Below are 26,462 nucleotides of genomic sequence, written 5' to 3'. Positions count from 1 at the left end.
GGTCTGTGAGCCAGACTAGTTTCGGAGAATTCCACTCCTCATCAGTGACCCAGGACGCTACCACCAATGAAATATCACACAAAACCAAGCCTTTATAGTAGTGAGGTATCGAAATTCAATTGTACAAGCTGCCCAGTGTTGGCTAGCAATACGAAGAATTGCTACAAGTTCTTCAAATACCTATAGAATGATAGGTTTCTTTTATGCGAGTGTAAAACACTTGAATACACCAGTTCGATTTCGAGTGGCAAAATATTGTTTCATTCAATGTTTTTTTCTATCCCATTTTAGCTGTTTTTTCGATTTTTGTGGCGTGTAAGATACCTCCAGCAACCATTTTCACATGAGTATAAGACCTATTAGTTCTAGCCTTTACTTATCTTCAGCATGCTTTATGTTATATATGAGATTTATGGACTTTCTTGACAGTCATTGGTTTAATGTACTTTTATTTGGAATCATGTCAAAAGATAAAATAACATTAATGTGATGTAAAGATGACAAAAGCTGATAAATACCTATTTTTCAATATAATGTTTCAGATTTAAAGTGATTTCATTTTTCTTACCTCTTCTTTTCTGATGCGTTGTCAAACCTAGTACCTTTAGGAATTGTAATTTCTGTAAAGGAAAAAAAAAAATCAGTATTTGTTAAGTAATAATTAATATGTTTAATAGAAATTATAATTAATTTACTATTTGTTTTAAGTATTTCCCCTTTATGTTTATTTCATAAGTTTCCGAATTGAGATTTCACTTAAAATAATGAGTTTATTCTAAAATACATTTTCAATCACACCTACAGATTGTTACATATACAGTATTTTTATAGCAGTGGTCGTAATACTAAAGATTTGGAAAATTACTCATTATAAAAAAAACAAAAAAACAATTTCATATAGAAGTAGTGTATTTGTTACTCACTTTAGGATTTAGGTCTAGCTTTAAAGGGGGGCCACTTTTAATCAAGAAAAGATAACCTTCTTCCACATCAGAATCATTAATGTCACTCTGATAAGTGCCATCGAGTCTAACTTTCTTCAACTTCGTTTCTTCCATGTCCAGCTTACTCACAACTCTGGGGGGAAGATTACAGACTGTGTCTCTTGTATCATTTCGATCATGTGCAGACATCGATTGACGAGGACTATTGCCATTCTCAATGATGACTCCACACACTTCCTTCTTCTCTGAATTGACAGTAACTCGAGATGGGTGAGTGGGAGTAAAGTGGTAGTTGTAATTACATGTATTCAGTAGTTTTAGGCCACTAGGTGTTTTATTTGGCTCTGAACATGTTTTCAAGTCAATACATCTTTTATCATCTTCTGATAATGTATAATTTATATCAACTTTATTCCAAAGTATGTGTTTAGGCTTTCCAGGTAATAAATCTCTCATTGTATCATGAGGGTCTTTTAAATCTCCATTAATGCATGTTCCTTTCTTGGTTCCATTCCGACCAGCAATATTTTTAGTACAGTAATCATAAATAGTATTATTACTACTACGAGTGTCAGTTATGGTGTTTTGTAGTTTCTTCTGCAGCCGTGTGCTTCCTGAAGACCGTGAATCTTGTACCTCGATCAAAGATTTAGCTATGGACTTTTCAGCCTTCTTTCTGAAGTATTTGTCAATTTCTTTAGTAGCTTGACTACAGGGAAGTGGCAAATTTCTTTCAATGTCCTAAAAAATAACAAGTTTAATTGTTCATTAACCCCATAAAATATGTTTTAATTTATATTTTTCTATTTGAGAATCAATACTGATTTAATAAATAACAACAAAATATGAAGCCCCTTAGTGGCTCAGCATTAAGTGTGTAGGCTTACAACACTAAAAGTCGGTTTTTGATACCCGTGGTGGACAGAGCAAAGATAGTCCATTGTGCTTAATACAACCAAACTAAATACAATGTGAGTACAAAAACGTGATTAAATCGTTAACCTTTTATTCACTCTGAAACAAGATTTCAGCAATTAGGATGCAGCAACATTATGTGGCATGCCGTAGTCTACATGCTACAAAGAAACTACTTAAAGAGAAGCAAAATATTAATAAATATACAAACTTAGTCACCGTAATATACTTAACTAATACATATCAAAGTATCTATTTTGTGTAATAAAACTGTTGTACATTAACATAACATGTTTAGTTGAACTGTGATTGCTGTATTTTAGTTTATACACATCGGGTGACCAAATTCACCTGGCTGAAGTTGACACCTAGGTTATCTATGCTGTCCTGTTCTATCCAACAAAGAAACTGACTAATTTTTCCTATTTTCTTTTTTATTAATATTTAAAAGAAATATATAACCATGAAACAGTAAAGTGCTAACAAGGGAAAGGTACAATTTTTTAAAAATTAAAAACATGTAATTAAATTAAGATAACCAATATACATTAGATGCTGTTCTTTGGATTTTTCTTTCGAAAGTATTCCCAACACACATATCAAATACAAAATATTCTTCAAAGTGAATCCTAAGCACAGAATAAAATAAATAGATCTTAAAATGTCAAACTGATCAAAGCTTACCTAGTAGAGTAACAATGGGTACTGGTAACTCACCCTTCAAGTATGCCTTGTTCAGTATAAAGTCAAAACAATCAGATCTTACCTGGTAGAGTAACAATGGGTACTTGTAACTCACCCTTCAGACATGTCTCGTTCAGGATAAAGTCAAAACAATCAGATCTTACCTGGTTGAGCAACAATGGGTGCTTATAATCTAACCCTTCAGACATGTCTTGTTCAGTATAAAGTCAAAACAATCAGATCTTACCTGGTAGAGCAACAATGAGTGCTTGTAACCTAACCCTTCAGACATGTCTTGTTCAGGATAAAGTCAAAACAATCAGATCTTACCTGGTTGAGCAACAATGGGTGCTTATAACCTAACCCTTCAGGCATGTCTCGTTCAGGATAAAGTCAAACAATCAGATCTTACCTGGTTGAGCAACAATGGGTGCTTATAACCTAACCCTTCAGGCATGTCTCGTTCAGGATATGTTGCCATTTCTTTGTGTTCCTTTAACCCTGTAGAGTATGTTGTCAAGTTCAAAGGAGTTGAGGATGTGACGGTTTCCTGAGGTGGCCATTTAATGACTAAGTCACGAGGTGTTCCCTGAGTGAATGAACGATACGTTCCTGTGGAAATGTTTCTACGTTTGAAGTTACTCGATAAAAAACATTATATTCCACATAAGTCAACGTTAACATGAAGTTTTAGAAAAAAGGATTATCAGGAATTAAAACCTCACAACTGTCATTGAGCATAAGTCAAAAAATATTAAAAAAAACTCTCTTTATGACAAAACAACTCCTTTACAAAAATATTTGAAATTTATAATAATTCAAATATTCACACAAAAAAAAGCACATCAGGAGTTGGTGACATTGTGTGTGTGTGGGGTGGGGGGGGGGTTCTCATGATGCTACAGCAATAACGATAGAATAATATCATATAATAACTAATGTTCTCAGTCTTTCAAGCCAAATATTCAACAGGAGTTGGAAGCAATATCATCATGGGGGGGTCTCATTATATCGACCAACAGAGATAGGATGATACAATTTACAAACTAATTTACTCAGTCTTTCAAGCCAATCTAGACTAAATTGGTGCTGTAAGTAATTGGATAAAATTAGTAAGACACATATAGTAAGACTGATATTGTAACCATGCTCTCTCTCTCTCAGGAATTTAACTGCTAACTCTTATTTTCTTTATCTGAAAAGCAAAAGCTTTACAAGAACATCTACATAACTTTATAAAATGAAATATTCATGATGTAGGTTTAAGAAGTCCTGATACAAATGAATAAAAACCCTATAATCGGAGAGCTTTCGAAAGGTGGACCTTTCTTCTTCAGTTAGCCCTCGAAAAGGAAAGGTCCACCTTTCAAAAGTGCTCGGGTTATAGGATTTTTATTTATTATAAAATGAAATACATACCCACTGGCTCATTTTTAGAAGATATCAATGGGCTACGTGAAGTAGAACTCCTTTCTTCTGTACTTTCAGTAACTTCTTGACTCTGTATTATGTCTTGGTCCCTTATTTGGTCTCTCTCCTGATCCCATTTTTTTTCTTGTACTAATTCTCTTTCCCTTTCCTGTAACCGTTCTTCTTGAAGAACTCTGAAACTGACGTTTTTTTTAAAGAAAGGTTTAGTTTATTTTGTCTATTTCAGAACTTTCTTATACAATAATCTTGCTCCCTTATTTCTAGTGTTCAAAACTTCAAGAATCAAATTCTAAACTTATATGTTACAGTTACTTCTTGCAGACCACATCATCAGAATACAGTGAATACACTGATCTTCACAATTAGTTTAACACCTGATGACAATGAAACCAAGACAGACAACTTCTGAAGAGAAACTTAAACCTACTGACCTTTCATGGTTGAGGACAGAGACACCAGGAGAAACAAGTCCTAAGGAATGCCCTAGAATCTCTGATGGATAGGGTCTGTCAGGAACGAAAGGCATGTTAGTTCTGGAAACCATACCAGGAGCTGGGAGAAATGACCACATGGGAGATCTCACGATGCCACAGTGATCGAGGTAAGATGAATCTTTAAGTCTGTAAGACCAAGTGTAAAAAAACTATCAAACCTTCAAATTGAGTTTTATAACCATGTGACAATACAATTTGAATGTAATACTTGTGTTATATCTCGAAGGGGTAAATATTTCCACTGAATTTAGAATCTGATTCCATCAAAATGCCTTTAACATTTTCTTTAATTAAAAGAGTATATTTATCTATACTTACTTTAAGAGATACTTCATGATAGGATAAAACAGAAATATTTAACTTCATTCTTACACCATAAGTGTTCAAGTCCACCATACAATGACTAAACGAGTATAATAATTAAAAATTCTGAATATAGGCCCACTACAGTTATGACATCTGATAATCAACTGCAAGATAAACATGGGATAGATTACTCTGAAGTCTGTCATGCTTATTACAAGTCAGCATCTGTTAGTTAAAACTGAAATTATAAAGCTAATAAAACTACAGAAAAATAACCTAGTAGGTATCTAGCTAATCAAGATAAACTACATTTCACATTTTCAAACACATTATGTCCAAATATTCATGATTAACGGTACATTTACAGATATATCGAAGAGGGCTACAAAGTAGCTGTATTAGTGAATGTAGGAAGCTGCCTCTATCTGTTAAGTATGAAGCCGCCTCTATCTGTTAAGTATGAAGTAAGATGTAAATTATTGGTTATAAAAATGGAAAGTAACAGGTTTCTAAAACATGTTATGGTATGGATAATTGTTTAGATGGAAGAGTTTACTGGACAAATAAGATAAGACATTGGCTTCCCACATGTGGAGCTGGTTACGTATAGGAAATACAACAGATTGGAATTAAAGAATTTAGCAAAGACTTGAAGATACTTATACACAAAAACCAATATTCATATGATTGTAATAAATTGGATAAATATATTACTGTTAAATCGGTTTTAGAACCAGAAAGGTATTTGTTCATACTATTTGGAGAGTTTAAAAGGTCAACTTTGGCCAAATTACAAATCTCAAATCATAATTTTGAATCAGAAAGAGGCCTTTGTGAAAATGTAGGTGCATCAGAAAGATGGTATAATTAAAGCGTGAAGCAATGAAGTAAAAGTTATACGAGATGAGTATCCCGTTATCCTTGTTTGTCCAAAATGTAACGAATTAAGGAATATTATATATAAATATTTTATATTAAACCTAATCATTATAACTCATTACTAAAAATAATGAATAATTTAAGGAAATTTACAGTTAAAATATGGAGGATAAAACAAAAATTTACAATAGTATGACTATAAGAAAACCCTTTAAATAAATATTAAGGAAATGTTGATTTAAACTTAAACTATTTTGATGTAATAAACTAGTGGTCTAAGTTGTCTGAAATAAAGTTATCATTACAGATATCTTAAACTACTGAATCTTTATAGTGTCATTTACTTTGTACTTGGAAGCTTTTTATAAATTCCATCGAAAGCACTTTTTTTTCCCTTATTTTGTGGAACATGGAAAGAACAGAGAAAAGTTAAAGAATGATTTAAATCTCCAGTAACCATAGATGTAGACCCTGGTACAACTTACCCATAAGCCACGTGAGGAAAATGACTCGGAGGTAAAAATGGTGTATGATATGGATAAGGTGCTGGGAGTAAAGGTAGATGATGATGATCGTACAGAGAAGGGTGAGAATGGGAAACGTCACTGACACTTCTATAGGGTTGAAAGCCACTGATGGATGGACGACCAGCATCTGGAGGATTACCGACTGATTCTGACCTGCGTTGGACACAAGAATCCGAATAAAGTCTCCTTTTTTTTAAACACTTGTACCGTACGTATCCCTAGTACAGTAACAAGTTCGGCCTATTTCTGTACACGCTTTGCTTTTTTTATTTTGAATATCTACACATTCCAACTTCACAATACAGATCTAATTTTTTTATGATCTATTTCTGATGCATGGTAAAGTTTTGGTGCTCCAAAATATAATTGACAACCATCAAATACGTGCGATACATCTTCGCATGCCTAACTGAGTCATGCTATATGTGAGATTAGCTCTTATGAGTTTTTGTTGCTATTACGATAAACAATTATTCATCTACAAACTGAAGTAGTTGTTTTCTAAAGGTCATGAGACTATATTATAAAATTTATTTTGTGGTTTTTTAAAGTTGCACACGTGATTCACAATGTTACAATAAGAGAAACTTCATGAGAACAATAGAGAGAGAAAGAGATGTCTTCAGAAACAGTGATATCTACTACAAAACTGTACAAACACCTTGAGAATGAAACAACAATACTGACCTGAGGTGAGATACGACCTGATGATCCTTGGACCTAAGGTAAGAATCGTATCTCTTCTCACTTTGAGCAACTTTGCTGTCCACAACAAGATAACCCAATCTTGACACATCAGCCCTCTGGGAAAATAACCCAAAAAATGATTACAAACAGTTTAATTTAAAGGAATAATATAATAAAACAAAACAATTGCTCAATCAACTTGAAAAATGATACATCTATTTAACAACTGTATAATGGTAGTCTCAGAGATGTGATTTGAAATAAAAGGCCTCATCTCTGCGGTTTCACAAAAAGTAACCATATATATATTGTATGTGTAAGAAAAAGTACGCAATCTTAATTACTGCGTCTTTGTGTTTCTTTCCTAGCTTATTGCAATTAGAAGTGGAAACTGTACAAGTAAAAACACTTACATTTCTAGTCTCTAAAGACAGGGCTAACTGACTAGGAGTATGAGAGATAGTGATTGCTGGAGATGGAGCAGTAGATGTCGTTGGACCATTACTGGAGAGGTATGGTGCTGTAAACATATGTTTTGGTGTCCCTGATGTTGAGACTACAGCAGGGGATGAAGCAGGAGTATTGGATACGAGATCTTTTTCTGGAGAAAAAAAAACCCATAAAAATGTGAGTTTGTTTGATGGTGAGTGCTTTTTTCAGCTTACATATGTCTGTATAACTATTCAGTATCATTTACCTAACACCACTGTTCATAGCTCCAAGTTTATTCATTAGACATTTAAGTGAAAAATGTTTTTCTCTGATAATAAAGCACATACAACTCGATAAACACAAGATATAATATTAAAAGTAACACCTGATTATACAGTATTTTTTACCTGCTTTTAAAATATCAAATTTAAATAAATAATAACATAAACATTCACCCAATACTGGATCCACGGCTTGCTTTGCTAGTTTACGAAGAGCTGCGGCAAAACTGGAAGTCCTCGTGGCGTTCAGTGCAGAATTATTACTTCCACTCAAGTGGCCAATCATGTTACTATGTTGACCGGGATGAAAGGATGAGACAGCAGCCATAGCCTGAACATTAGATTTGGGACGGACGTGCATGGTCAAGGAGGGAGTCTTTGGGCCATGTGGTAGTTCTGTATACAAATTAATCATTAGCTACAGAGGACTCTTAAAACCTTAGAGCTTCAAAGAAATATTATATAGAGATACACACACACACATTAGTATAGACTATTGATCACACTGTTTTGACACTTTGGTCCTTTATCTAAACCTTTTGAATTTACAACATGCATCTATCACATTCTTATGCTTAAAATTAACGAGACTTGAGAAATCACAAAACCACTTCTGTCTTTCTATGCTTTGTAAAAACTTTTATTTGCTATAGTAGTTTAAGCTAGTTAATATACTCTTGTTAATAGTAAGTAAATATGCTGCTTTTAATAAAATTGAAATTTAACCATTTATATAATATTTGATTTCAAAAATGGACGCATAAAAAAAAAACTTAGCCTTTGTCTTTCATTGAGATATCTTTATAAATGAATTATGAATGGAGTATTCTAGAATACAAATATTACGAGTATCTGGTATTCAAACATTTTATTCCATCAATGGCATGACTCACCTGTTGAATTATTTTAGTTTTTTTGATTTCTTGAACATTCTTTTAGATATTTTCTTTTATAGTCAGGCCTAACTTGTTTATGTTTCATATTACAATTCTTTTTAAAAAATTCCTGTTACTGTGGTTTATTTTAAGTGTACTGTAGAATATTACAGAATTTAACAGTTGGGAAATGTCCCAGTTTCTATATTTAGAACTTAAAACATTTTGTCTTCACTACATATTCCTGGTCCACACACATCTTGCCAGAATGAGCCTTGCTCTAAATGACATAATGTAAACCTTCTTTTTGAAAATCTTCAGTCAGCACACCACTGTCAATATTAAAATGTTTTTGTAATCTAGTTTCTAAACCTAAAACTTACAATACAGTGCAGAAATCAGACTATGCTTGCAATACAAGCCAGGCTATGTTTATAATATAAACCAGGCTGTGTATGTAATACAAGCCAGACTACGTCTGTAATACAAGCCAGGCTGTGTTTGTTACACATGCCAGACTACGTCTGTAATACAAGCCAGGCTGTGTTTGTTACACATGCCAGACTACGTCTGTAATACAAGCCAGGCTGTGTTTGTTACACATGCCAGACTACGTCTGTAATACAAGCCAGGCTGTGTTTGTAATCCATGCCAGACTACGTCTGTAATACAAGCCAGATTATTTAAATTTTTAACTTTCACAACATCCAAGGAGTTCATCGGTGCTTTTTATATAACTTATAATTACACTGGGGGAATTATAGCGTGTTCACACTCATAGTTAACTCTGATAAAACTTGAAGAGGTAAAAACAAATAAGCTGTCACAATTGGCGATGTTTATGTTTTGAATATTTACGACCAAAAACTATTTAACCACACCTTAAATCTGAAGTAGAAACTTCATCACCGTCATACTCATACACGTGTTGTTTGTAAATAAATCCAAGCCATAACAAATACACTGACAGTCAACATAATTTAACCCTTGTCACAATATAACGATGACCTACTTACATAGGTAACTTGGTTACGAAAATGCAACGATAACCAGAACTCAATCTTAAAAAGTAAATCATTATTCCAGATCTATTATTATTATTTTTTTAAAGCTAGGCTTCACTGCCAAATGGATCTTGACATTCTGATTTCACGGTCGCCAGTCAGCTGTCACTGATGCGCCCTCACAGCTGCCCTATGACGCGGCGGTTATCTCATTTTCGAGAGAAGAGGACCAGGCACATGATTCGCACGAGGCATGGCAGGTGGCACGAGATCCAGCAGACCTCAATATACGTGACACTATCGCTTGAGATAAATATGCAGCCTTGAGCATGAAGTAGTCAATAATATGTACAGTTGCCTCGAAATTTCGTTGATTAAATATGATAAAGACCAATTCACATAATTTTTACACGAGATAATGTTTCAGGGAAGAAGGTAAATTCTTTACTCCCAACAAAACTGTGGAATATTAAGAAATGAGGACCCTCATTGGATTTTTTAATTTGGTCAGCTTTATGGTAGAAATGTGCAAAGCTTCACAGTGGGCTCTCTGTGCTCTTCTCACCGCGAGTATTTAAATTCCACCTTTAGCTATATTATCCCTCAACTGACCACCCCAGGTCTCACGACCAAAATCGCAACCATGCAACTCACTCGCCCTCAGACTTGCCGCTGAGCCACCAGAAGCTAACCAATAGAAGGAGGCCATTTTAGACAATACAGGTTAACCACAATTGTCCGAAGATGTCCTTCTCCTATGGGCTGGAACGTCACAGTTTTTAATTGCTTAAAAACCCCATTTTCACTCCAAAGATGATCACGATATTAAACTTATAATAAGTATCATATATATCTCTCTTACGTAAATACAGCCTCAAAATTTGGAAATGTTAATTGTCAACATTCTTAGCCAATGTTACTTATCCTGGAGGAAAATTACAACCCCCCACCCCTCACCTCTCATGTAATCAGGGTAACCACCTTAAAATTACAACAGCCAAACACTTGCAAGGCAAGTAAAATCGTTAATTTATTGTCCAGTAAGTAACGCTATGCTGTCCTTCTCGGAGTGGTGATATTTCTGGCGAACAAAACCAAGAGATTCTATCTTGCTAGAACGTCGCCACACGCTGATAACGTAGTTCTTATCTGTTGACAACAAGCGCTTAACGGTTATGTTGTTCCGAGTCTAATGACGTAATACACATTTCCTAGCGAGGCTTACAACTAAATAATAATCTTGCTTGTGTTGACACGATGCGTGAAACATGATCCGTATCCCCTAGCAACCTGAACCACGTTCACTAAATGCGGGATCAACTCGACTGAATCGCAGTTAAGTGAAGCACTTGGAAAGCGCGATTCACTTATCTATATCAATTTTCAGGCTTAAAAGATTTTTACGACGATCTATGTAATGCGTAATATGCTTGCACTATAAAAAGATGGACGGAAGCATCACTATGGTTACGTTATATAAAAACATCTTCAAGCTGTCAACAATATTGACGTGTTTACTATAAAAAGATGGACAGAGGCATCACCATGGTTACGTAAAAAAAACAATCTTCAAGCTGTCAACAATATGGACGTTTTTACTATAAAAAGATGGACAGAGGCATCACCATGGTTACGTAAAAAAACAATCTTCAAGCTGTCAACAATATGGACGTTTTTACTATAAAAAGATGGGAGGCATCACCATGGTTACGTTTTAAAGAAAAGATCTTCGAGCTGTCAACAGTAGTGACGTTTGTACGTAAAAAGTTCTGAACAAAAAATAAAATTAATTTTAATGTATATAACAGTAGTTTATGAAAAAAAAAATGGCAGAAATATCAAGAAATGAGATAACATTACTGACAAGTTCAAAACTAAGAAATTTTCCTTGGCCAACGGAGAATTTTAATAAATATGCATATCAACAAGATTTTACTTTATACAGAGTGGTCCAAAATGATCTTTCCTATTTTAAAATATAAAAATTATATAACTAAAGAAATATAGCCATGCAGTTTTCAGCATCTTGTAGCCAAACTCAATCAGTTTTTATTGTTATATTGTTTGTTGTTATTGTTGTTTTTACTCCAGTGAGTGGTGTAATCCAATGGCAACCGTGCAAAAAAAAAGCTCAATGCTTCGTTTGACTTGCAGAGACCAAGTCAGTGACTGTGGTGCAGCGTAATTACAGACGCCAGTACAAGAAAGAAGTATGGGGGTATGTTAAGGATATCGTATATCACACACCCATACCAAACATCACGGAGCTAAAGAACAGAATAACGGATGCAATCGCCACTGTAACTGTGGACATGTTGAAGCACACGTGGAATGAAATCGAATATTGGTTAAACGCTGAGAGCTACTTATGGTAGACACGTAGACGTCTACTGACAAGTCAATAAAAACTGTTTGAGTTGGGCAACAATAAGTTGAAAACTGTATGGTTGTCTTTTCTTAGTTAATTATTAAACTTTAAAAAAAGGAAAGGTAATTTTGGACCAGTCTGTACAAAGTTTAAATTATGATCAAACCAAAACGGTGGTTACAGTTGCTGTTGACAGTAAAGATTTAAAAGTTTTGTTTTTTTTTGGGGGGGGGGGTTGATACTCACTACTCAGGTAAACGTCAGGTTTACTGAATAAGTTCTTAATTGTTTAGTCACTTATGTAGGCTTGCCTCCGTGGCTCTAAAATAACATTCATAACAAATTCGTTAAAAGGCAACATTTTCCAATCATTCTTAATCCTGTAATTACCTGGTTCATACTAAAGAGAGAAGTCAAGTATTTCTGTATTAATACCAGCTCTCAGTATAAAGTCTTACACTGAAGCTAAATATATCCACATTAAAATCTTATTCTGTAAAATATATATTCTCATTTCCTGAAGACGCCATCTATACGTAACGAACATGAATTTCTGAGCCCTGGGAATGATCTTTATACACAAAGTTCCCTCTGATTCTGTATTCACCTAATTAACATGTAGCAGAATCACTACGGTTTTAGCAATGATAAACTATCTATATGCACCCAGAAATAACTCTATTTGGTAACCATGGGTGCACAAGGTAATTGCCTCTAATTATCTCTACACATACATTCGTTATACTTCTAACAGCGAAACTAGTGTCATGGGAAATGGGTTTTCTTCCATCATGACTCATCCGAAGAATTAATAACTAGCGAAGCACTATAAGAGCAGCAACGTAAAATTTTGACAGGTGACCACAACCGAGCCTTAAACACTAATATATAAATTCGGCACATAAATAGTTTAGAAAAGGTGTTTTAAAAGCTGATGGGATACGAACCTACTAGTAGTTTTAGGGTTCGTGAATTGGGGTTGGGCAAAGAAGGCCGTCCTGGCGTGGGCCATCCAATTCAGCTGGGGGTCCTACGCCGTGGCAGAGATGTAGTTAAGACCGGCTTGGCGAAACCAAGATGGAGATCAATGAAATTTTTATGCGACCAGTTTTATTACCTAAATAACAGTTTTAAATAAAAATAAGAGCTACAACAACAATAATAAAAATGTTTCCTACTGTAACATTTGCAGCGAAGTGAGCATGCGCAGCTTAATCTTCAATCTCTGTTTCTTGCTTTCTCTTACGTACGATACAAAACTCAAGGCACAGATTGATAGTTCTAAATGGTCTTTTATAAAAAAATAGCGATAACAGCATCACGTTTATAATTGGTCGATGTTAGATCACGAGTGGCAAATAGAAGCCTGTGTGCGAGTATGTTTTATACGATGCAGTGACTTAATTAGCTTTCATGTTAAAAGTTTTCACTTTTTGGGGGTATTCGGATTTACAACGCTAAAATCAGAGGTTTGATTCCTCTCGGTGGACAGAGCAGATAGCCTGATGTGGTTTTGTTATAAAATCGGTATTGTTTGTAGTATACGGTATTGTTTGTTTGTTTTGTTTGTAGTATACGGTATTGTTTGTTTGTTTTGTTTGTAGTAACCGGTATTGTTTGTTTGTTTTGTTTGTAGTATACGGTATTGTTTGTTTGTTTTGTTTGTAGTATACGGTATTGTTTGTTAGTTAGTTAGTTTTGAATTTCGCGCAAAGCTACACGAGGGCTATCTGCGCTATCCGTCCCTAATTTAGCAGTGAAAGAGTAGAGGGAAGGCAGCTTGTCATCACCACCCACCACCACCAACTCTTGGGCTACTTTTTTACCAACGAATAGTGGGATTGACCGTCACGTTATAATGCCCCTACGGCTGAAAGGGCGAGCATGTTTGGTGTAACGGGGATTCGAACCAGCGACCCTCAGATTGCGAGTCGAGGGCCCTAACCACCTGGCCATGCCGGGCCCTAACGTGTTCAGGATGCCCCATTCAAGTTTTGTAGTCCTTCCGGTGCCCACGTACCAAATGTCTAGAAGTCAGCAATTTTGTATAATGAGATTATAAACTGCCCATGTTGGATCTCATAAAGCAAATGGCGACTCATTTATTAACGTAGTTTTTTATTTTATTTATATCCAAGACATACATAATAATTATGGCACATTATTTACTACACATTCTGCGATAAATAGCTGTCAACATAATATCTTTATACATCATTTAATAGCCATTCTGTGATAAAGAGGTGCTGATTTAACAGCTTTATACATTATTCAATAGACATTTTATGATTACACTACACTGAAGTAATGCAATCGACAATACTGTATTGTGACCATATAGGGTATAGAAATTTATTTTGTTGTATAAACACCCCTTTTTTGGGACGAGTTTAGGGCAATTTAAGGTAATACTCCGTGAGGCAAGTTAAGCTTCGTACCATATAATGTTTAAGAATTTTCAACATTTATTGCTTTACCGCCCTCCTTCTACATCGTTATCCAAGCTCAGATTATTAAAAGTGGGGGTAATGGCCCTTTACCCCGTCTAGGAATAGATACAAGATTTACCCTAGAAATTCAGAAAAGTTTGTTTGAAATTTGGCACAATGCTTCAAATGGGTTATCTGTGCTCTGCCAACCTCGGGCATCGAAACCCGGTTTCTAGCGTTGTAAGTCCGCAGACATACGGCTCGTGTCACTGGTGGGGGGGGGGGCAAATTCAGAAAAGAATGGCAATAAGTTGCCAATTTTATCATATTGGGGACAGTTATATAATTTATATAGTATATAACGCCGATCAATAAGCCACACTACGTACTTCATCATATACACGTCTCTGTAACGTCTGACGCTCGGTCTCTTTCAATCTATTCAGAGATTACCCAGATATTTCTATAAATTACAATTTAGTGACATGAGGGGAAGAGGAGATACAGAGAACGTCAGTTTTATACAGACGTGAGAAACTAAAAATTTCTACGTTGCTGCGTGTTATTTCCAAGTCCACTTACACGAACACGACTTTCGTAATAACAGTGGTATTTCGTGGTCCACTTACAAGGAGACGACTTTCGTAACAACAGTGGTATTTTCTAGTCCACTTACACGAACACGACTTTCGTAATAACACTGGTATTTCGTGGTCCACTAACACGAACACGACTTTAGTAATAACACTGGTATTTCGTGGTCCACTTACACGAACACGACTTTCGTAATAACACTGGTATTTCCAAGTCCACTTACATGGACACGACTTTCGTAACAACAGTGGTATTTTCTAGTCCACTTACACGAACACGACTTTCGTAACAACAGTGGTATTTTCTAGTCCACTTACACGAACACGACTTTCGTAATAACACTGGTATTTCGTGGTCCACGTACATAGACACGACTTTCGTAATAACACTGGTATTTCCAAGTCCACTTACATGGACACGACTTTCGTAATAACACTGGTATTTCCAAGTCCACTTACATAGACACGACTTTCGTAATAACACTGGTATTTCGTGGTCCACTTACATGGACACGACTTTCGTAATAACAGTGGTATTTTCTAGTCCACTTACATGGACACGACTCTGATAATAGCATATTACAATCTAAAACGAGATAAGACTGAACATCTCAGACTACTAAAATATTGTTATAAATGAGTAAAGAGCTACATGTAGATATCGCTATCTAAGTTCAGTCACTCGAATTTACTGGAAATATTGCTATAATGGCTTATATAATCCATCTTTCTGGCCATGCACGTACACGGTGGGAGGCGAACCCCCTATTTTTGTGATGTAAAATAATTACGCTACTTCAAGTTTATCTCCCCATGCAGTGTTGCAACAGAATGATGATTTGTTGACTTTTCATTGGATGTTTGTGGATTTTATGTGAAGAGCCATTCAATTGTTTAAGCTATATTTCATGATCAGGGGGGCATATCCCCCACACTCCCGTAGCATTAGCATGCTTTGAATGCTGATTGTAATAAGTGTAATGGCTAAAGCACTGAATAAGGCGATAATATTCCCACGTTTGTAGGCTTAGCCTTCCCGTTTGCACGTCAAGTATAATTTGTAACGATGTGAAAAATTAATGAAACAACACGTTAATCGCCTACAATGTTTCAAACAGTGAGAGAATTAAAGGGACCACAATAAATACATTCGATAACGTTTTTACTTGTCTAGAATTTGAGGTTTTTGCTCGTAAATAGATATTGATAACGCCACCTAACGATTATTTTTATTTATTTATTTCACCAAGTTATTTTCGTTGACGTTTCATACTAAGTTAGAAATATTTGATAAATTACTGAAAAAATTTTCTAAATCTCTCATACGACAGATGTATTTAAGCCATCTTTAGTCAACCCTAAAGCATCAACATTTAACTTATAGTGCTTTAAATTGGTGTAAGCAATCTCCGAAACAATATAGAGGACCAGATACTGAGTTAGATACAAGAACAGTTTAAAAATAACTAAGATAACGACAAATGTCGAAAAGCTCACCCTATACGTCACCTATATTTTCCCCTGGCGGCTAACAGTCTAAATCACGTGAAATTTCTTCATGCCGAGTTTATGGCTACGTATGATGTTCAGAAGTGTTTTACCACACGTACAACTAAAGAAATCGTATACGTCTAATGTGTCTCTCACGGATAACGCACCAGCCACGGTAAGCGTATTTACGACGATGATGTACTCGCACGAGATTCTACAGCGTCCAACTGTATTGTTGACACCATTTTACGTAACACCGGCGGCTCGACCTGAAAGTTCCGTTCATCGATTGATGAAAAATTCTGTACTTACGTGTACGTGGGAGCCAAGCAGCTGAATGTCAAGCACAGCACGTGACGTGAAAGCAAATCACGTATGGTGAGTGCCTGCTTTGTGTGTGGACTGTGACGTCATGCTTGATACCCCCACGGCCTGGCTAATTCTAAATAAGAAACGGTTATTTGGTGAAGCAACACTTTCGTGGGGGTCATTGTCGTCCATCAACATCCACATTGTAAAATGATGTAACAAAATGAGTAATTATCATACATTTTACCCCCCCCCCCCGATCTTTCAGAAAAATAAAAATAAGACATAAAAGGGGTTGAATGGCGTAGAGTGAAAAAGTTACTTATATATATGCTCAAGTGTTTTTTTCCCCTTCGGTAAATACATTTTTTTATTCAAAAACAAACAACTCGTTTGCAGTTCTGCAAACAAAATACTTCTGTTAATTTATGTAGTGTTTCACGATCGTTGTCATGGTGACTGATACATCCCTCCACAAACGCTTTTTAATTACATTGTACGTGTAGTGGAATAAACAAAACGTAAACACAACAACAACAAAAAATGGAACACAGATGAAGCATATTTTCAAGTTCTGTTGTTCTATATTTCATCACTTTATTTACCCTCGTTATGAGAAAAAAAATAACAAACGTTTATCACGCATCAACTCCGCGTTCATGTCGAGACTGTTTTTTTTTTTTAAACTATGTCCAACCTTCGGGTTGTGTTTAAAATAATAATGTTTTATTAAATAATTCACGATTTATCTGAAATAGATCCAACTGTATCTTTCGTTCTCCATCAACGCTCGAAAATAGTATAGTTGTATCAGGTGTGGTTATAAATACCAAACGTGTTCACCACTAATAGTATAGTTGTATCAGGTGTGGTTATAAATACCACACGTGTTCACCACTAATAGTATAGTTGTATCAGGTGTGGTTATAAATATCACACGTGTTCGTCACTAATAGTATAGTTGTATCAGGTGTAGTTATAAATATCACACGTGTTCACCGCTAATAGTATAGATGTATCACGTGTGGTTATAATATCACACGTGTTTACCACTAGTAGTATAGTTGTATCAGGTGTGGTTATAAATACCACACGTGTTCACCACTAATAGTATAGTTGTATCAGGTGTGGTTATAAATATCACACGTGTTCACCACTAATAGTATAGTTGTATCAGGTGTGGTTATAAATATCACACGTGTTCACCACTAATAGTATAGTTGTATCAGGTGTGGTTATAAATATCACACGTGTTCACCACTAATAGTATAGTTGTATCAGGTGTGGTTATAAATATCACACGTGTTCAACACTACTAGTATAGTTGTATCAGTGTGGTTATAAATATCACACGTGTTCGTCACTAATAGTAGTTATATCACGTGTGGTTATAAATATCCCACGTGTTCAACACTACTAGTATAGTTGTATCAGATGTGGTTATAAATATCACACGTGTTCAACACTTAATAGTACAGTTGTTACGTGTGGTTATAAATATCACACGTGTTCGTCACTAATAGTAGTTATATCACGTGTGGTTATAAATATCCCACGTGTTCAACACTAATAGTACAGTTGTATCAGATGTGGTTATAAATATCAAACGTGTTCGTCACTAATAGTATAGTTGTATCAGGTGTGGTTATAAATATCACACGTGTTCACCACTAATAGTATAGTTGTATCAGGTGTGGTTATAAATATCACACGTGTTCACCACTAATAGTATAGTTGTATCAGGTGTGGTTATAAATATCAAACGTGTTCGTCACTAATAGTATAGTTGTATCAGGTGTGGTTATAAATATCACACGTGTTCACCATTAATAGTATAGTTGTATCAGGTGTGGTTATAAATATCACACGTGTTGACCACTAATAGTATAATTGTATCAGATCTCTACGTATTTCATCCAGAGTATTAACACGGTAACATAGACCTCATACACAGTATTTTTCATTAAATAATCACAACAATCTGTGTATCCCTTCAAAATACAAAGCCTTGAATTAGCTTCTATTGAATTAACATCAGTTTAATACAAGAACTCAGGATACTTAGCGGTTCAATGTTTTTTGTTTTTTTCTTGTTTACCTATTTTACGTTTCTCCAGTTTTTAGAATGAGAAGTGTACTTTGTCTTCTATACAGGAATTCCAACAATTTGACTTTAAAGAAAACAAAACGGTCACAAGGAACTTCAAACTTTCACTGCGTCTAAGTAATTTGGGTTAATTTGTGACAAACGGGCCCAGTAAAAAAAAATGTGTGGTTAAGGAGAAGTAACTCCAGAAAATATCTGGGGGAACTAACAAAATATTGAGATTAAAATTAATATGGGGAGATGACGGTAAATAAAAACAATTGACAGAGCATTTCAATTTTCGTTTCAAAAAATAATGTAGAAGAGTCTCGTTTCAGTTCTTACGTACGTATATATATAGGGGTTAGTATGGGTTCTAGACTAGCTCTGACGACATCTAATCTTTCGGCGTGTCATCATGAAAAGAATTGACTGGATAAATGTCCAAATAAAATCAAACTGCTATGCTCTAGATCAGGGGTTGCGAATGTTTTTTTCTGCTGGATGCCACCAGGGGCGAATGAAGGTGGGGATTATTGGGGCTGTAGCTCCAGGACCGGGCTCAAAAATGGTCCGTTATGAGGTTTAATTTTTGTTACCTTGTTTTTCGTCGTAATCATAATAGGCCCGGCAGAAAACGTTAGCCCCAGATCCGTCTTACCCCTAATCCGCCCCTGGGGCTAGCGCAGATAGCCCTCGTGTAGCCTTGCGCGAAATTCAAAAACAAACAAAATTACATGTTCAGCAGTAAACTTGGTGGTATGAAAAGTGTCATACAAGTAACATGTTAGAGCAGAGGTCGTGAAGAGATTTTGTGTGGCATGCTGATTCACAGAAATAAAAAATAACAAAAAGGTAAAACTTGTGAATTTACGACTAATGCTTTGTTACAGTGTTGATACACCATATTTACGTTTTATTATAAACTACTAACTAGATAATCACAATACCTAAGTTAAATGCCCACCAGTGGCAGAGCGGCATGTCTGCGGACTTGTACTGCTAGAAACCGGGTTTCGATACTCGTGTTGGGCAAAGCACAGATAGCCCTTTGTGAAGCCTTGTGCTTAATAACAAACAACAACAATCTAAATTAAAAAAAAACACAATAGTGGCACGCGCAGAGGACCTTAGGTTTTGAATATTGATAAGTAGCAGTCCCTAATTTAGCAGTGTAAGACTAGAGGGAAGGCAATTAGTCATCACCACCCACCGCCAACTCTTGAGCTACTCTTTTACCAACGAATAGTGGGATTGACCGTCATATTATAGTAAACCATCTACACGAGAATGAGCACTGTACCTAGAGTTAAAATACCTTTAATACTAATAGCATTTAAAAAATCACAATACTTTTTGACTTACAAGAGAAAATATTTCAAGGAAAAAAAATTCTCTTTCGATCTGTATTTATACGTAGAAATTTAAGATATTATATTCAAAGAAATTATACAAAAATATTTTAATTTGTTTTCCTAACACTAGATGGCACTGATACGAACTATAGAGTAACGCTGAACAGTAATCAAAGTTATATCAAACAATAGGGAATTTTGTTGTCAAGGCTTTGCTCTGACACAAAACGGGTGTGATATTTTGTTTGTGTTTCTTTAGGTTTAAGGTGTAAACAGCACGTACTGCCAACTGTGAAGACATTTGAGCTGAGATACAAGAATATATTCATGGAATTTGTTTGTCTAAGCCTAGATTTCAGACAATACTTCACATCTTATATATCTAGTACTTCTTTATTTCACTGCTACCAATTTTCTGTAGTTTTTTTTTTTTTAATCACTTGCAGAATTTTTGCGTTCTACTTTGTTCACCTGGTGGGTCAGCGGTAAGTTTACGGACTTACACAGATAAAATTTGCGGTTTTATTCCCCGCGGTGGACAGAGCCCATTCTAAGCTTTTGCGCTAATAATAATAAGAATAACTGCAATTTTTTTTACTTTAACATCATAGAAATATAATATTATAGAAAAATGCCAGGAGAGCTGTAAAACAATCCATATTCTCTGCAGCGAATAATAACAAAGCCTATCACACGTTCATATTAACGTCCAGTCTGCAAGTCTATGAGACCAAATCTGGGTGGGCTACAAAGAGTGTCACTGTTTCATGTATTCAAAAACTGTACTCCGATAAACAGCTCGATCTGTAACCTTAAAAACACTTTGCTGTCAAAAGAATTTGCATCTCTAAAATTGTCCAGTCACGAAGATACGGAGTTTAAGAGATTGGGCGGACTGTGTTCCTCTTAAAACAAAACAGTAGAAGTGTTCATGTTCAGGTAAGTAACGCACTTAACAACTTCTCAGTGGCTAACTAAAACTTTTCTGAGCGTTTCTTTGCCATCTTTATCAACAGAACTCGCGTAAACCGCGGAGAAAACGGCTTTATAGAGCTGAGAACCAGATATTGTATTACTCAATATGTACAATCATGACCACTACCGTGTTTTGTAATATTTTACTTCTCATAGACTGGAAATGAGTGTGAATTCTGTCACGCTAGTGGGAAATTCAGATTCCCTATATCGGAAAGAGTTCAAACCTCTATTCAGAGTGTTTTTTTTTAAAAAAAGAAGAGAGTCCAGAAAGTTTTGATTGGGAATCATCTCACTAAGTGTGTGTCCCTAACCCACAGACTGGGTGTTAAAATACACTTTTGCTGTTACGGTAGTCTAGGAAACAGATTTTCGGATTTACATGTAACAATATCCTTCAGTTACTGTGAGTTACGTTATTCTAGGAAAGATCTTTTCGGAGTTACATTTCACAGGCCTCCAGGTTGTATAGGATAAAAAATACCGTTTTTTATAAGCTCATTGTTCAGAAAAAATATAGGTTTTCTTACAGGTTTTCTGCCTAATTTCGTAGGAAAACAATTAATTTTCCAACCTGAGCCACAGATAAAATCACAATATTATTGGGACCAAAAACAGATTTATGTTTTTCCAAATAATACTAATTTCTTAGCATTTTGTTATCCTTTTCTTTAAAGTTCTGTTTTTAATATTTTTTAACGAAAATACACACAAGTGATATTCAGGTTAACTGAAAAAAAAATAATTAAAACAAGTGAGAAATATTAGTTTTATGGGTCATTTATGGACCACTTTCAAAATATAGGCTTTATTCCCAGATCTACCAACTGGCTCCAACAGACCCAGTCTGGACAAATTTGCCCCCCCCCCCCCCAGTGGCACAGTGGTATGTCTGCGGATTTACAACGCCAGAATTCGGGTTTCGATACCCGTGGTGGGCAGAGCGCAGATAGCCCATTGTGCAGCTTTGTGCTTACCTTCAAATAAACAAACTGAACAAATGGTAAAATAAGAACAATCGTAAATAAAATAGTAAATTTATTTATAATTGTGTTTGTTTTTATCTTTTATGCATTGCTGTATTTTATTAAGTACTAGGTTCCCTGGACTTAGGTAGTAAGAGGAGATACAAAATCTACCTCGTAGTTCCAGAGTTAATAGCTTTACAGGTTAATTGGAAGCTTGGATTTCTCGTCTGACTTATCTATCCCGAGAAGAGGTCAAAAAAGTAGCCTCCTATCTTCCTATACAGCAGGAGTGTCCATACATTCTAGAGCTCACGAGGAGCCTCTCTGGTTCCTACTGCTATCGTAGATAAACGTCATAATGCGGATGATGTCACCGACTGAGTCCGGATTATGTTGGAGTATGAACTAGGCCTAAATGTTGAGCAATTTAGTGATTCTAAGCCTTTTTTATTGCATGAACTGGTCTTTTTTTCTTCTTGGATTGGTAAGCCTTTTTTTATTGCATTGACTAGTAAGAATTTTTTTCTTGGATTGGTAAGCCTTTTTTTTATTGCATTTAGACCCCATGATGGAGTGGTAAAGGTCTTTGTAAAAAGCTGACGAACTGTTAGGAGTGAGCATACCTGTATAGTGTTGTATCTTCTTCAAAAGGTTTTAAACTGAAAGTTACGTCTTACTTACTTTAAATATATTTATATTAACATGTAATATAGCGTTAACAATGTTTTAGAACAAACTTGAAGATTGCACCCCTCCCCCCCAAGTCTCCAAACAACCACAACCCTCCGTATAGCTGTAGTATAACTGAGGAATGTAAAATAAGATTACTGCTAATCTATGTCTTTCCCATTTCTTTCTATCAGTTCTCCCCCACCCCCACAAAAAATGCCTAGGATTCCCAGAACATGTGAGCGCAAGCAAAGGACAAAATGTTATAATTTGCCAACTACGCTACATCCACCGTATTCAATGCCGACGAGACCTATCGCACATTACCAGGGCTCATCATGTCGGCTTGGATACAATAGAATTTTCCTGAACAACGACTGTTATTATACAGTCTCTAACCACAATGTTCCATACGGGGAAATCAAGCCCGAATATCTTCCTTTGAATTTTTATATTACTTATATCTTCTGACAACATATGGTGGCATACGTAACGTTGTTAACTATTCAAAGCCTCACGTTCTACACGTGATTTTAAAGTTTTAGAACATTTATTTATGAAGGAATGATAACATAATGATATACCACCGTGTAAGACCGGGTACAAGTGTGGGAAAACTACACTGCCGCGTTTATTGTTTGTTTGTTTGTGATTAAGCACAAAGCTACACAATGTTCTATCTGTGCTCTGCCCACCACGGGTATAGAAACCCGGATTCTAGCGTTGTAAATCCGCAGACATTCCGCTGTGTCACTGGGGAGCTATACATAAGCAGTAAATATGAAAATGTAGCACAGTTGAATATGTTTAAATCCAGTGAAGACTTCACGTTTTCTTACTTTGTTTCTGGCTGATTTTGTTGTTGTTGTTTTAATTCTAGTATCTGCACGTATTTATAACACACTACGGTATAATCTAGAAATTTCTAGCCCTCTAGTAGCAAAAACATTACACATAACTAGAAAAACTTGGAAGCTTCGAGTAAGATGACGTCAACAATATTGCTAAAGCCCAGAACAACAATCAAACGAGTTGTCATAACTATCACCTTTTAAAATAATTGCTTTTAACACTAAACTAAAACTAAACAATAATAAAATATCAAGTCACAAAATAAACTAAACAATAAGACCATGAAGGTCTTTTTTTTCGTTTTTTGTTTAGGGTGTTTGAAAGAAGGTTTTGATACGAACTCTGGCGTTCGTACAGCGAGTGATGTTTTTTGAACCCAGTGATTACGTGTTAGATATACAAGACTGTTTAGTGTAACAAGATAAAGAATACATGGTACAAGTCAGAACCAAAAAATCAATTCTTGCTTCACGTTTTAGCTTAACGCAGAAGATAAAGGTCGTGAGGCGCAAATTTTTAATCTCGTTACCAGCTGCTTTGAAGGACGTATGGCTGTGTCTTTCATTTTTTCAGAAAAAAAAAGAAAGAAGAAGACAGCTTTTGGCATCTTGAAAAGGCTTGTTTGTTCGTTTCAGAGTAAAGCAACGCTGGGCTATCTGCTGGGAATTGAACCTCGGATTTTAGCATTTTAAGTCCGTAAACTTATCGCTGTCCCACTGCGAGACTCTTGGAATAGAGTTTCAATTCTTGTAAAGTGTAAAACATAGTTTCGAAGTTTAAAAGTTAGTGTTACCCTAAAAAATATATGGCCAATATTTTATGTTTACACTATAGTTCATGATAAATAGGAAAAATCGAGTTTATGGTGTATATGTTCAACTATATAAAGCTTGGAGGTCCCTCGTTAAAAAGTTACACCAGAAGGTCTCACAAAGGTGCGCACCAAAACAGGACCTTGGGTTGCCACAAAAAAAATTAAAAGCATATATATATATGGCTTTTAATTATTTACTAGCAAGGTATTTAAAGTGAAAAATAAAATTTCAAAAGCAAAAAAAAAAAATCTGAAATTTTGTGAGGCCCTAAGCTGTAGCTTGTTTAGCTTATGCCTAAATCCGGCACTGTATATAACATCTTATTCAACAATGTTGTATTTATCTAACGCTGGAAAACACTCGATCATCTATAAAACTATATTACTTTTCACAAAATATCCTACCAAGCAAAGACAAAGCAGCATAGAGTAAATCTAACATACTTATCTACTCGTAATTATTAAGGGATCATTGAAATAATAATAATTATAACAACAATAGAATATTGCTATATAAGTTAGGCCTAATAGGCTAAATTTATGCTTATATTAAGCCTAGCTAACGTTTGGAGACATTATAAAGCCTAAACTTATAAATTATTGCACCACTTCGTAAGATAAGTACCTTTAGTTACTGCGAAATTGTAATTAATAGAAAACTATAATGAAAAAAAAAAGAAACGTCATGAACAATTCCAAGTTTTTAAAAGAAATTGTTTAAAAATTTCTCCAACGCATCAGTGTATAAATTGTTTGTTTCATGATTTCGCGCATAGCTATAAACAATGGCTATCTGCGCATAGCCGTCTCTAATTTGATACTTGAGTCAGTAGCACTCACCTTGTCTTATCGAATAATGGGATTTGATTGTCACTCTTATAGCACATCCACGATCCCAGAGCACGGATCGCGATTTTGTAGCAAAGGGTTGTAAACCACGGATTGACAGATTCATAATCCGGCCACGCTAACCACTAGGCCACATCTGTTTATGACGAGTGACGAAACTCTGTATGCGTTCGAAGTTCTAGAAATAAAATATGCAGTTATTAAAAACACCAGACTAAGACGTAGTTTGAAAAAATACTGGTATGTAACCTAATGTGTTATGAGCCGAAGCCAGGGATTTCGACATCACCGATACCTTCTGCAGTGGGAACGCGGCCCTGTGGGAGAGTTCTGGAGTGACAATCAGTCCCATAACATAGATGGTGAGCGGTAGGGTGTTGTTAACTGACGCCATTCCCTTTGGTCAATAGTTCAAAATTAGGGATTGTGTCAGATAACATTAATAGCTTAGCCATAAAATACAAATATCCCCCAGTGGGACAACGGTAAATGTACGGATTTACAATGCTAAAATCCGGAGTTCGATTCCCCGAGCATGACACAGCAGTTATCCCATTGTGGCTTTGCTCTAAAACAAACAAATACAAATTATTTAGTGGTTACTAACATATCTACGAGAAAAGAACGATTGTTATGAGCATGCGCAAGAATCAGTAAAAAAAAAAAGGCGGTAGTAACAACCAATAACTGCAGTTACAAACACATTAGTACTACGTCGCTAAAACACTGCTCACCAGAGCTCCTTATTGGCCGACAAGAACAAGTGGTACGCGAATAGAACATAACGTGTGCGTGTGTCCAGACTATTATATACACAGATAGTACTGGGGAACTAAAAACGGAAAAGGGTTTCGAAATGTGAAACTACAAAGGAAACCCATATGTACACGTGTACTATCAACTATTATAGATGTAGTTGAAGACGGGTTTGAAACAAATAAAAAATACCATCGCACTGACGTGTGTTTGAGTGTAGTTTGGATCTTTACAGACATAACTAGTATTGCTCTTCTGCGCAGTTGTAATGAACTTTTTGTTCTTCCTTAACGATTGGTTTTGGTTTTTGTTGTTTTTTTATTTCGTGCAAAGCTACACGAGGTCTATCTGCACTAGCCCTCCCTAATTTAGCTGTGATAGACTAGAGGGCAGTTAATCAACACCACCCATCGCCGACTCTTGGGTTACTTTCTTACGAACGACAGTGGATTGACCATCATGTTATAACGCCCTCACGGCTGAAAGGCG

The 26,462-nt window shown here is 35.6% G+C and overlaps 1 protein-coding gene across 7 annotated transcripts in view; it reads right to left on the bottom strand.

Annotated features, from left to right (window-relative positions):
- The window catches only part of LOC111087575 (genetic suppressor element 1-like), a 51,314-nt gene that overhangs the window by 10,243 nt on the left and 14,609 nt on the right, over positions 1-26,462 (bottom strand). For 5 of the 7 annotated variants that reach the window (XM_022394686.1, XM_022394679.1, XM_022394680.1 and 2 more), the window contains exons 2-10: positions 7,755-7,976; positions 7,281-7,468; positions 6,868-6,983; positions 6,139-6,333; positions 4,406-4,594; positions 3,963-4,153; positions 2,956-3,155; positions 924-1,685; positions 569-620 (exon numbers count right to left, since the gene is read on the bottom strand). In XM_022394686.1, the coding sequence (XP_022250394.1) occupies positions 569-620; positions 924-1,685; positions 2,956-3,155; positions 3,963-4,153; positions 4,406-4,594; positions 6,139-6,333; positions 6,868-6,983; positions 7,281-7,468; positions 7,755-7,941 (2,080 nt within the window). In that variant the 5' untranslated portion in view covers positions 7,942-7,976. Of the gene's footprint in view, positions 1-568; positions 621-923; positions 1,686-2,955; positions 3,156-3,962; positions 4,154-4,405; positions 4,595-6,138; positions 6,334-6,867; positions 6,984-7,280; positions 7,469-7,754; positions 7,977-9,471; positions 10,363-16,346; positions 16,894-26,462 lie in introns of those variants that run through there. The other 2 variants (XM_022394683.1, XM_022394684.1) reach the window with 2 other exon arrangements.

Source organism: Limulus polyphemus, unplaced genomic scaffold, assembly GCF_000517525.1.
Source record: "Limulus polyphemus unplaced genomic scaffold, Limulus_polyphemus-2.1.2 Scaffold2329, whole genome shotgun sequence".
Classification (NCBI taxonomy): Eukaryota; Metazoa; Arthropoda; class Merostomata; order Xiphosura; family Limulidae; genus Limulus; species Limulus polyphemus.
The sequence above is the reverse complement of the archived record's forward strand: the minus strand, read 5'-3'. Positions and strand labels throughout refer to the sequence as shown.